The sequence below is a fragment of the Carlito syrichta genome, unplaced genomic scaffold (assembly GCF_000164805.1).
Source record: "Carlito syrichta isolate Samal-C Ts95f unplaced genomic scaffold, Tarsius_syrichta-2.0.1 Scaffold315007, whole genome shotgun sequence".
Classification (NCBI taxonomy): domain Eukaryota; kingdom Metazoa; phylum Chordata; class Mammalia; order Primates; family Tarsiidae; genus Carlito; species Carlito syrichta.
Genome location: NW_007259103.1, coordinates 117,518 through 130,365, shown reverse-complemented (window position 1 = coordinate 130,365; position 12,848 = coordinate 117,518). Strand labels below are relative to the sequence as shown.

At 37.8% G+C, this 12,848-nt stretch overlaps 1 protein-coding gene across 6 annotated transcripts in view; it reads right to left on the bottom strand.

Annotated features, from left to right (window-relative positions):
- Positions 1-1,214: 1,214 nt before the first annotated feature.
- The window catches only part of ZNF131 (zinc finger protein 131), a 50,268-nt gene continuing 38,634 nt past the window's right edge, over positions 1,215-12,848 (bottom strand). For 4 of the 6 annotated variants that reach the window (XM_021706027.1, XM_008072262.2, XM_021706029.1 and 1 more), the window contains 2 exons: positions 4,238-4,368; positions 1,215-3,060 (listed from right to left, as the gene is read on the bottom strand). In XM_021706027.1, coding sequence (XP_021561702.1) covers positions 2,374-3,060; positions 4,238-4,368 — 818 coding nt within the window. In that variant the 3' untranslated portion in view covers positions 1,215-2,373. The remainder of the gene's footprint in view (positions 3,061-4,237; positions 4,369-12,848) is intronic. The other 2 variants (XM_021706028.1, XM_008072263.2) reach the window with 1 other exon arrangement.

Below are 12,848 nucleotides of genomic sequence, written 5' to 3'. Positions count from 1 at the left end.
GGGACTTCTTTCTATATGATCAATGTTGCACAATCTACTGTCCAATGATCTTACTGTAGACTAGCTTAAAACCCCAGTAGAAATAAAAGAGAATACCACAGAAATAAATATCCAGTTCAAATATATATCAGTTGTTAATAGTTGTTTTATGTTATATGTAAAGTGTTTTGTAAACTACAAAGTGTCGATTTAACATAAGGTTTATCACCAGTGGAGTTTTCTTCACCTTTTGCAATAAAATTTATTGGCATCCCGATAGTTTTTATACCTTTTGGAAATAGAAAAATTAACTGTTATCTGTCCTTTGAATCTGTCTTGAATGGCCTTGACAAATGTCAAAACTCAAATGATAATTGTTAAAACTTTGATGTGCCTTTGATCCTGAACTCTATCTTGTGGTCAGAGCTCTCCAAAGAAAACTATGTTTAAAAAGAAACCTTGTTTCCTATCCTGGCTTAGGGGTACAGCATGAGCTATTTTTTCAAAAATCACTAGACACTAACTAGCAAATTACATATTTGAGTTCCCTGTTTAGGGTGTGTGTGTGTGTGTGTGTGTGTGTGTGTGTGTACTAAAGTTCCGTGTGTGTGTGTGTGTGTGTGTGTGTGTTTTAACTACAACTAACTCAGGAACATAGGCATCCTATGTTCCTAAAGGAAATTGATAATTCAACGTGATATAATTTAATTCATACTTTCTAACTTCAAAGAAAAATTATACAGTATAAAAAAAAGCTTTGCGATAGGTATTCAACTGCCAAACAGAACAAACTTTCAAGTTTTTAGACCCTTATTTTAATTTTGAGAACACAACCTCTTTAATCCTGTTATATCTAAATCTGTGACTTCTCCAATTGTGGGGAACCATTCTTTTTAGTATATTTCATAAATTTAACATCAGGATTACTAAAGACAGTTAACTAAATTGATCTTTTACACTTAACACACTAATAAGTGGAGAAAGGATTTGTTTATATAGATTCTACTAAAAAAATTCCACTTGTTGTTGTGCCTACCATGTAAGAGCTACAAGGAATAGTAACTTCTCCTTCCTTTCTTTTGAGCTGATTTTTGGGGGTTGGAGGTGTGTACTGACAGTTTTATATCTTAATTCATGAATCAGTCATACTAATACAAGAATATAAAGACACATGAGAAATTATCTCTAACCAGATACCAACTTGTACACTGGTAATTAAAAAAAAGAGCCATGAACACATAATTTTAAAGTTTACTTTAAAAATTTAAATATCTCCCAATATTTAACAGGTAAAGAAAATAGCATATTGGTTTATGTGCTTGTTATATTTTATTTTCCAAGTAATACTGATTAAAAATATTTACACACCTACTTTTAAGTCCACAGTTTAGCACTCTTATTTGTATGGCTTTAAAAGTTATAGCACAAAATCTTTACATTAAGGATCAGGGAAAATATTCCATTCAAAACAAAACCTGATAATTATATACATGTTTTTCTCTGTACTTTATTTTAAATACATTAATTTTTAAATGATGCTCTTTTTTCTCATCTGGTGGTAAAATACTAGTGCAACTTTTCATCAATATAAAGTTTACCACAGATGTAGATAAGTTCTCCCAATTGAAAATGGCCCTTCAGCTGCCATTAAATAAAATTTCTCAACCTAACAAGTGAAAAAGAACTGGTGGTTGTCATTATAAGCAAAAATATAAATTATTATAGCATTAACTACATTGCTCCTTACAACACAAACTTTGAAAAAAACCAGAGATACTTTATAGAAATTTAGTTGGTTTTGAAAAAGGCACATGGGTGTGGATTTTTTTTAAACATTCTAGAAAATTTGCCACCACCACTCTTTCTGTTGCAGAGATGGCACCTGTGACTATTGGGATAGACAAGTATGTTTGTTCAAACTAAAGAAAGCCAGAAGTCAAAACTTAACTGCACGGTAACAATGCACTTTTCTTCATGCAGCCTTGTGTTTCCTATATTTTCGATTTTCTAACATGCATTAGAATACATAAGCTTGTATTCTAATGATTTTATGTTTGATTTTACAATGTGGAAAAAATCTGAGAAGGGCATGACCTGGGAAAGAAAACTTTTACCACAATGAAAATAGATACATTCGTACCCAACTGTATAGTAAGAATATAATCCATTTAAGTTTCCAGAAATATACTTCTCAATGCTCCCCTTCATTTATGGGAAAGATCCCTCCTCTGTGGCATTAAGTGGGGGAAGGGAGTTTGTTTCAATAGAAACAGTTCAGCACAACAGGAAATAGGGTAACTTTGGTCCACTTGTCTGTTAGCTTAAGGACAGTCACACTGCCCATAACCAGTTCAAAAACCCAACATGTAAATTTAAGAATATGAAAAATGTATTTCATTGTAAAACTGGCATAGTTGTTCTGTCCTCATTCCCTGTTATTTCTGCTTCAGAATCCACTGTTGTCTTGGTCTCTAAATCCTCAGCATCTTCATGATCCTCCCTGGTAGCTTCAGCAGCATCTGCTTGGCTAGGTTCTCTTTCCTCTTGGTTCATGATTTCTGGGGTCACGTGATCCAAGTCTGCTTCTAGTAGCTCAGTTTGTACTTCCACTGGCATCTGATTTACCCGTTCGACATGCAGCTCTTCTACATGTACTTCAGTACCTTCTTCAGTCTGAATTCGACCCACTTCTAGGTAACTCACTTGGACCTGCTCCGGAAGCTCACCCATATGCGAATCATGTACCTGGCTGTCTTGGAGCAGATCTGGGTGAACTTGTTCCACAGTCACTTGTGCTGAATCCACCTGGACCTGAAGCAGTGGTAGCACATGCACCTTCCCAACTTGTTCTATTATAGTCATTGATGTCACAGGTTCAGTTTGCACACGTGTTTCTACTGAAAGAACTTCTTCGGTTACTAGGCGCTCTGAAATATTATGAGCATCACTGAGATGCCTCCTTAATTCATTTCCTTGCATAAACCACAAGTCACATAAAGTACAGTGGTTGGGCTTATCTCCAGTGTGTATTACCAAGTGATCTTTGAACTGGTCCCAGCTGTTAAACACACTGTTACAGACCTGAAATAACCAAACATATGACATAAACAATACTTATCTTCAAATTGAAGGAAATATGGATGCATTTTTTTTTAAAGAAAAAGTTGGACTTTATGAATATGGTATCAGCAATATAATCTAGTCCAAGCTAATTCTTTGGTTCATTTGGTCTTTATTTTGGGAAATGTTTCACTATAGCCTTAATTGCTTAAGTATCCTATAAATTCTAAGAATGTAAGTAACAATATTTTAATTTCTCCTGCAACAACATTTAGAATCATTACATTATTTCTTATAAACATACACTAAGCATGAAACAGTCAAATTACAGCTAGTCTGCCTCCACTAGTTCCCCTCCCAAATTCTAATGATCATTCCATGGTTAAAAATAAGTATAGTTTCAGACTACCTGTTATTTAGAAGAGTTCTAGGGTTGAGTTAAAAACAAAACAAAAAACTATTCTAATCTCCTTTATAAAATCAAGACGATAAAGTTCTTTACTCTTATTTTTTCCAAACCATCAGCCCTATACTTTTCTTTGCACTCAGATGTCCCCTCTGAGGGACAAAGAAATTGCTGGTAATTATACAGGACAAACTTAAGCCAGTGCATGAAAATTTTTTAGAAATGTGTTTCAAGTTTTCCTTTCAAACTGCAAGAAAAAGCAAACAAAAAGATGGAATATATACTGAGATATACACACAAAAATTCAGCTGGCACTATGTAATAAGAGAATATCCTTCCACATCGTCTTTGAACAACAAAGACAATAAATTACATATTATTAATGTGAAAGGAGGAAACAAGACTGCATTATCTGCGCGAATAAAAAAACACAAGGTGGAAGACATCAAATTACTATTGCACAACATTTATCAATGAACCTGCAATGCATGTTAGTGACTGTCTCACATGTTACCACACATTAGAAAAACATAAGCTATAAAACTTTGATTTTCTTTGTCATAAATTCCTCAATGTCCAAAATTCCATCATAAGCCAAATATCATTACAATGAAATAATTGGTTCCAACACTATACTATTTAATATGAAGTGATTTGTTTTTCACTATTTTGTAATAAAGTGCGGTCGAGTTGCTGACAGGTGACTGGTGACCTGCAAGATGTCTCTGAGTGCAAAATTAAGTATTGCAAACACAGATTCCTTTGTTAAAAATTGAATGTACCTACACATACCTGGCATTCATAAAGCTTCTTTCTTCCCTTTTTTGCCCCCACTCCAGTTTGGCATGCAGTGAGGTGACATTTGAGGGTGCTATTTCTAGCAAATCGTTCATGACAATTTGGACATTCAAAAGGTTTTTCACCTATCAGAAAAGAAAAAAAAATATTGACAAATTAAGAAAAACCATAAGAAAAAATAATCTGAAGAATTTACATTTTGGGGGGTTAATTTTAATAGCAGGGGTTAATTTTAATAGCACATTCTTAAGAGGGGGAATCATAATTTATAATTTAGATATTTTCACCACATTCTAAAGACTTTCTAGAGGTAGCAATAATAAAATTAGATGATTATTATAATTGTATTTATGCTCTGATGAAGATAAATATAATTTGGATCTGAGGTCTCTTCCATGTTTTTGCATTTCTTAAAACACTGTATATTTTCCCTTACGTAAAAATCATGATCTATCTCTATTTTGGAGAAATGCATCATTATCCTTTCCATAAACACTTTTTGCATACTTACTGTGCCAGACCATGTGCTAGGTGATAAAAACAAAAAGATAAACTATGCTTCTTTTCAAAAACTCGATAGTAAAGGCCAGGGTATAAAGATGAAAATAAATGCAATGCACTGTAGAAGACCTGCTACAGAAAAGAGAGCCACCAAAAATGTACAATAGCACAAAGCAGGGAAATTCTGTCTAATGAAATGAAAAAAAAAAGGAAAGAAGGAAGAGTACTCTGCGCAAAGAAATAGAAGTATAAAGTAGCATGGTGGGTGAGAAAATACCAAATCAAAGAGCAGAGGAATCCAAATAGGCCTGAAGTGCAATGTGCTGAGAAAGATTATAAATTCATTTTGTGTCCATTGAGTTCAAGATACTCAGCGCCGAGTGGAAGTCTGGTAGACAGTTGTATAGATAATTTTGAAGGCAAAGAGGGTGGACTGATATATAGATTGGGGGTATTTTAAGTAATAAAAATCTTCGGTCTAGAGACTTCTCAAAGTAAGTTGTATGATAACAAGAATCAAGGACCGAACCCAGTAGCAAAGGAAATAGAAACGGAACAGCCAGAAGTAGGGAAAAACAAAACCAAGGGAAATGACAGTAGCCAGTGGTGTGGTAGGATCAGAGGCCAAACCACTGTGTGATGAGGAAGTTAATGAGAGGCACGTCAGTGAAAGCAGAAAGGAGCTGGAATGAGGATGGGATGTGGTTTTTCAAAAGCCATCAAGGCACAAGATCCGGAACTGGCCTTGAAGAAAATGGAAATCTCTTCTTCTAGAATAAAAGAGAAGAGGACAAAGACGGATGCCACTACAGATAAGGTGGGGGTAGGAAGACAGGTATGTCATCTTCTGGAGGTAGGATATGGGCAGGGGTCTTGAGTACTACAGTAAAGATCTGAAACAGCAATTAGTAAAAGAAATAAATCAGACACCAAAGGGTCTCACTTAAGGTCTGAGACATAGATTTTCTCCAGTAGTGCTCAGCTTGTTTTTCAAAAAGCTTGCATGCATGTATGTGGCTATGTGAAAATGCAAAGAATATTTTTAGAAGGTTAAATAAGAAAACGACAGAAGTAGTTGCTTCCAAAGAGATCTACTTAAGTAGGAAAGAGACTAATTTTTCACTGTATGTCATTTGAACTTTTTCTATTTAAAAAATTAGTATAATAAAGCTCAGTAAAATCTGGAAATAGCAATATATTAATTCTCTTTTAGATGTGTGATCAGTACAGTTTTCTAAGTACTTTCACCATTTTCTTATTTGTCACACCAGCCTTATAAAGTAGGCATCATTATCCTTATTTACAAAGACAAGGAAAGAAGCCCAAAGATAAAGTAACTAGTCAAGTTCATGCTGGCACAAATGTTGGAATTAGCACTGGAACTGAATTGATTTCTGTGCCCACATTCTTTTTACCATCCTACACTACCTCTCTTGGAAACCAGAGAACAATTACTTAAAAATATGACTAGGCTGGGCTCGGTGGCTCAGCCTGTAATCCCAGCACTTTGAGAGGCTGAGGCGAGTGGATTGCCTGAGCCCGTGGGTTTGAGACCCACCCAGGTAACTTGGTGAGACCTTATCTCTACAATAAATCAAAAATTAGCTGAGCGTGGTAGTGCGCACCTGTAGTTCTGACTATTTGGAAGGCTGAGGTGGAAGGATCGCTGGAGCCCAGCAGGTAGAGGCTGCAGTGGCCAGGAGTGTGCCACTGCGTTCTAGCCTGGGCAACGGAGTGAGATTCCAACTCAAAAAAATAGAAAAAATAAAAAGCAAAAATATGGCTAAAGGTTACCTCTAGGTTCTCTTTTATACCGTGTGTCCCCCAGATTTATCTATCACTGTTTATTTTCCCTCCCCTCCCACTGCTTACACTTCTGTGTTTTTCTAAGTTAATAACCTCCAATCATGTAGCCACCCAAATCAGAAAGCTGGGAGTCAGCAGCTCTTGTGCTCCCACATCTCACTGATCACCAAATCCTACTGATCTTGCCTACTTAATGTTACTTAAATCTCCATCTCTTTTCCATGATCACTGCCTTTACTTAACCTCCCATTTTGGTTTAGATGACTCCAACAGATTCCTCACTGGACTAGCAGGTTTTACCCCATTCCCATCTATCTATCTTGTCAATCAATCATCTCTCTAGAATAAGAATCTGATCAGATTCCTTCCTGGCTGAAATTCCCTTAAAATGACCCAGAGTGTTCCAAGATAAAATAAAAACTCAATTATAGCACTTATGAAAATAACAACATGATCTCAGACCCCTCTCATTACTCCTCCCCTTCTCTTTCCTTTAAACCTCTTGTAAATCCCCTAACGATGCCAAGGGGATTCTATTGTCTTCAGCTACATATCCTAGCATTCCTCTACTTGGACCTAACCCTCTGGCCATAATGCACTGCTGGCCGTGATCCAAACAATTTGCTTCCTCTCATTGCTCTATGCCTACGTGTGTTTCATTTCCTTTGCCTGGAATGCCTGTCTCTAGGTCAACTCCTTTTCCCTTGAGAGTCATCATAGGGTAAACCCCCCACCACCACCCCAGGAAGCCATTTGCTAGAGTTTGAATGTCTATCCCCTCTGAAATTCATGTTGAAACCTAATTCCCCAATGTGGCAATATTGAGAGGTGAGACCTTTAGGAGGTGATTGGGTCATGGGGGCTCTGTACTATGAGTTGTCATGGAAATGGGATGGGTGGCTTTATAAGAAGAGGAAGAGAAATCTGAACAAGCAAGCTTAGTCCCCTCACCATGTGATGCCCTGCATGGCACCAAGACTTGACAGTCTTCACTGGCAAGAAGGCGCTCACCAAATGTGGTCCCAAGACACAGAACTTCTTAGCTTCCATAACTATAAGAAATCACTTTTCTTTCTAAGTTACCCAGTTATAGGTGTTGTTAAGTAACAAAAAATGGACTAAGAAATCATCCTTGCCTCCTCCATCATAAATTCCCACAGGATTCTGCTTACCTCTATCAGCACTTAGCATGACACACTGAGATGGTGCATGTTTGTCTCCTGTAACATACCTTGAGCTCCTTGAAGGCAGGGACTCTAAAATTGCTTTATACAGTATTCATGGCCTAGCAGCATGGCATTATCATTACTGTTTTCCAAATGAAAACAAAATAAATTCAGAGGACAGAAAGCCAAAATTTTGCAAATCAAGCCACAGATTACAGTGCATGCTGTAAGAATACACAAGAAACCAAACCATTAAATAAACATACACACGATATGGAACTGAGTGGGGTGTATTATGTGTTTTGAGGGTAGGAAACAAAAACAGGATAGTCTCCTATCTTCACTTTATTTTAAGAAAAAAACAACCTATCCATTATTAACTTAAACAAAATTTAAAACTGCTTACACACATCATTTTATTGTGAATTGTTTCACTGCAATTTCTTACAAGTTGAAGGTTTGTGGCAATCCTGTGTCAAACCAGTCTATTGGTGGCATTTTTTCAACAGCATGTGCTTACTTCATGTCTCTGTCAGTGTAATTCTTACAATATTTCAGACTTTTAAATTGTTATTTTATCTGTTATGAACATCTATGACCAGTAATCTTTAATGTTACTATTGCAATTGTTTTGGGGTGCCATGAACTGCACCAATAAAAGACAGTGAACTTAATTGATAAATGTGGTGTGTCTTCTCACTGTTGCCGTCTCTCTCCCTCTCCTTGGGCCTCCCTATTTTCTAAGACACAATGATATTAAAAGTAAGCCAATTAATAACCCTACAATGGCCTCTAAGTGTTTAAGTTAAGAGTCCTAAGTCTCTAATAAATCAAAAGCTAGAAATGATCAAGTCTCTGAGGAAGGCATGCTGAAAGCCAAGATAGTCTGAAAGCTAGGTCTCTTGTGCCAGTTAGCTAAGATGTAAATGCAAAGGAAAAGTTCTTGAAGGAAATTAAAAGGGCTACACCAGGGAATACACAAATGACAAGAAAGCAGAACAGCCTTATTGCTGACACGGAGAAAGTTTAAGAGGTCTGGATAAAGGATCAAGCCAGCCATAATATCCCTTTAAGCCAAAGCCTAACCCAGAGCATGGCCCTAACTCTTTGATTCTATGAAGGTTGAAAGAGCTGAGGAAGCTGCAGAAGAGGAGCTTGGAAGCTGACAAAGGCTGGTTCGGGAGGTTTAAGGAAAGAAACCTTCTCCATAACATAAAAGTGCAAGGTGAAGCAGCAAGTGTTGATTCATATAGAAGCTGCAGCAAGTTATCTAGAAGATCTAAGATCACTGATGAATCTAAACCACAGATTTTCAATGTAGATGTCAACGGCCTTCTACTGGAAGGAGATGCTACCTAGGACTTTCATGGCTAGAGACAAGTCAATGCCCAGCTTCAAAAAACAGGCTGGGGCTAAAGTAGTTGGTGACTTAAAGTTAAAACTGATACTCAGCCGGGCTTGGTGGCTCAGCCTGTAAACCTGCGCCTTTGGGAGGTTGAAGTGAGTGGATTGCCTGAGCCCATGGGTTCAAGACCTGCCTGGGCAACTTGGCGAGACCTCATCTCTACAATAAATCAAAAAAATTAGCCGGGCGTGGTAGCGCACACCTTTAGTTCCAGCTACTCGGAAAGCTGAGGCGGAAGGATCGCCTGAGCCCAGCAGGTCGAGGCTGCGGTGGCCGGGAGCCGCCACTGCACTCCAGTCTGGGTGACAGAGTGAGATTCCAACTCAAAAAACAAAAACAAAAACAAAAACAACCCCCCCCAACTGATACTCATTTACCATTCCCAAAATCTTGAGAATCATGCTAGAAATGTAACAAAACTTGGATGACAACACATCTGTTTACAGTATGGTTTACTGAATACTTTAAACCCACTGTTGACACCTACTGCTCAGTTAAAAAAGATTCTGCTCAAAATATTACTGCTCACTGACAATGCCCCTGGTCACCCAAGAGCTCTGAAGGAGTCATACCAGAAGATTAATGCTGTTTTCATGACTACGAATAAAACATCCATTCTATAGCCCATGGATCAAAGAATAAATCTTTCACATCTTATTAAAATTCTGTTTTGTTAAGTTTATAGCTGCCAGATAGTGTGATTTTTTTGATAGATCTGGGCAAAGTAAATCAAAAGCCCTCTGGAAAGGAGTCACCATTCTTGATGCTATTAAGAACATTTGTGATTCATGAGAGATGGTAAAAATGTCAACATTAACAAGAGTTTGGAAGAAGTGGATTCCAACTCTCACAGATCACTGAGCGGTAAAAGACTGCAACAGAGAAAGTCATTACAGATATGGTGGAAAGCAAGAAAATCACAAGTTGAGCCTGAAGATGTGACTGAAATGCTGCTATCTCCTTATAAAACTTGAATGAGTGAGGAGTTGCTTCCTATGGGTGAGCAAAGACAGTGGTTTTCTGAGATAAAATCTCCTGATGAATATGCTGTCAACATTGCAGAAATGACAGTATAAGATTTAGAATATTACATAAACTTAGCTGATAAAGCAGGGGCAGGATTTGAGAGGATGGACTCCAATTTTGAAAGTTCTATTGTGGGTAAAATGCTATGAAACACAGCATCGCATGCTACAGAAAAATATTTCATGAAAGGAAGAGTCAATTGATAAGGCCAACTTCATTGTCATAGTTACTTCAGCCTTTAGCAACCACCACCCTGAGGAGTCAGTAGCTACCAGCTATCAACACTGAGGCAAGACTCCCCCACCAGTAAAAATATTACAATTTGGTGAAGGCTTACATGATTGTTAGCATTTTTTTCACAATAAAGCATTTAAAAATTAAGCTATGTACATTTTTAAGACATAATGCCACTGCACACTTATAGAGTACAGAATAGCATACATATAACTTTTATATATGTATTGGGAGCTCAAAAAGCTTCTGACTTGCTTTACTGCAGTAGTCTGGAACCAAGATATGCCTATATGCTCCTACTGGATTCACTAAGTCATTCATCAAATCCATAACTATCTTGTCACTAATTATTAGTACAGTAACTGATTGATGCTAAAACACAATGAAAGTTGAGTTTGCTTTATGTGCTAAATTGTTCCTTCAATCAGCATACAGTTTTAATATAACTATGTTAATTACTTCTCTCACATCATTTCTAAGGGAAGGACAAAGACATACAACATAATGTACTTTAACCCTATATTTTGCTGCCCAATCCAAAATAAAAAGCCCAGGACCTGAGAAACACACTTTAAAATGTCCAATATAGGCCGGGCGCGGTGACTCATGCCAGTAATCTCAGCACTTTGGGAGGCTGAGGTGAGAGGATTGCCTAAGCCCAGAGGTTCGAGACCAGCCTGGACAACTTGGTAAGACCTTGTCTCTACAATAAATGAAGAAAAATTAGTCAGGCATGGTGGCACATGCTCCGTGGAAGGCTGAGGTGGAATGATCGCCTAAGCCCAGCCGGTTAAGGCTACGGTGGCCATGAGCATGCCACTGTACTCCAGCCTGGGTGACAGGGTGAGACTCTGACTCAAAATAAATAAGTAAAAATAAATTAAAAAAATTAAAATGTCCAAAGTGGTCTGTGTTGTCCTGTTTTCAAATAGGTCAATCTTGGTCATGTCTCAGGTAAGAGACAACTGCTGCTACTTTCATATTCCCCGGAGATGACTGAAAAGCTACTGATTATGTTGCTGGAGTATTGGAAACTGCCATTAACATTCACTAGTTACCTACTAATGTTTATTTACTGTGCTATTGGTATAGCAATCCTTTTGCATCATTTCTAAGGGAAGGACAAAGACATACAACATAATGTACTTTAACCCTATATTTTGCTGCCCAATCCAAAATAAAAAACCCAGGACCTGAGAAACACACTTTAAAATGTCCAATATAGGCCGGGCGCGGTGACTCATGCCAGTAATCTCAGCACTTTGGGAGGTGGAGGCGAGAGGATTGCCTGAGTCCACAGGTTTGAGACCAGCCTGAGCAACATGGTGAGACCTCGTCTCTACAATAAATAAAAAAATTAGCTGGATGTGGTGGTACCCGCCTGTAGCTCCAGCTACTTGCAAGGTTGAAGCAGAAGGATCACCTGAGCCCAGCAGGTCAAGGCTGCAGTGGCTATGAGTGTGCCACTGCACTCCAGCCTGGGTGACAGAATGAGACTCCAACTCTGACTCAACAACAAAACAAAACAAAACAAAAAACAAAACAAAACTCCACATATCTGGGTTTCACATCCTATGAATACTGTATTTTCAATCTGTGTTCAGTTGAAGACAATCTGTATATAAGTCAACCCATGCAGTTCAAATCCATGTTGCTCAAGTGTCAACTATATATACACATGTTTGAAATCAGAAAACATTTTTCCAAAATATTTCATAATGATTATTAGTTACCCATATTAGTACTTTAAAGCCTTTTAAATTCATACTGAACGTTCAGGAAAGTAAGAGATTCCTTTGCTATTTATATATTTATTCAGTCCCTGAGAACTGACAGCAAGAGCTTGGTCAGTGAGGGATAACATTATTTGAATCTATCTGGTTCCTCTATTTCGAGTATAGAAAGTGACTGTGAACAGTGACAAATCTATTAATAAGAACTTCACCAGAAACTGTCCAAACTCCAACATTAAAAAAAAAAAATTCTGGACAGTATAGAATACTTACATTATTATTTACTGTATTAGCAGCCTTAACCATCACATGTAACAAGAACTTGGGAACAAGTATCTAGAAGTCTGACACTTAACACACTACAGCAGCTGCTCTCTCCATATTTGTTATAGCAGCTTAAGGACTAGCCAAGATTAAAGTCACTGGTGGTACTGCCTATATCTGCACAGGAGATAGAGCAAAGATGCTTAGAGAGTGGAAGCAAGTAAGGGACTTGAGCAAGGTCAGGGACTCCAACAGGCATAAAGGATGCAAAGTTATATGGGTCAAAGGCCCTAAGGAAGATTTCCTGGGACATCTCCATGCTTGGATGGCTCCCGGGAGAAGTATAAAGACTGTATCCTCCTCAACTCCCTAGCTGTCCATCAGTCCTGACAGGTTTGCTGAAGAGGTGGAGAGAGATGGACTTATACTGCCTACCTATACTGGGCCTATATACCATTTACATGCAAAAA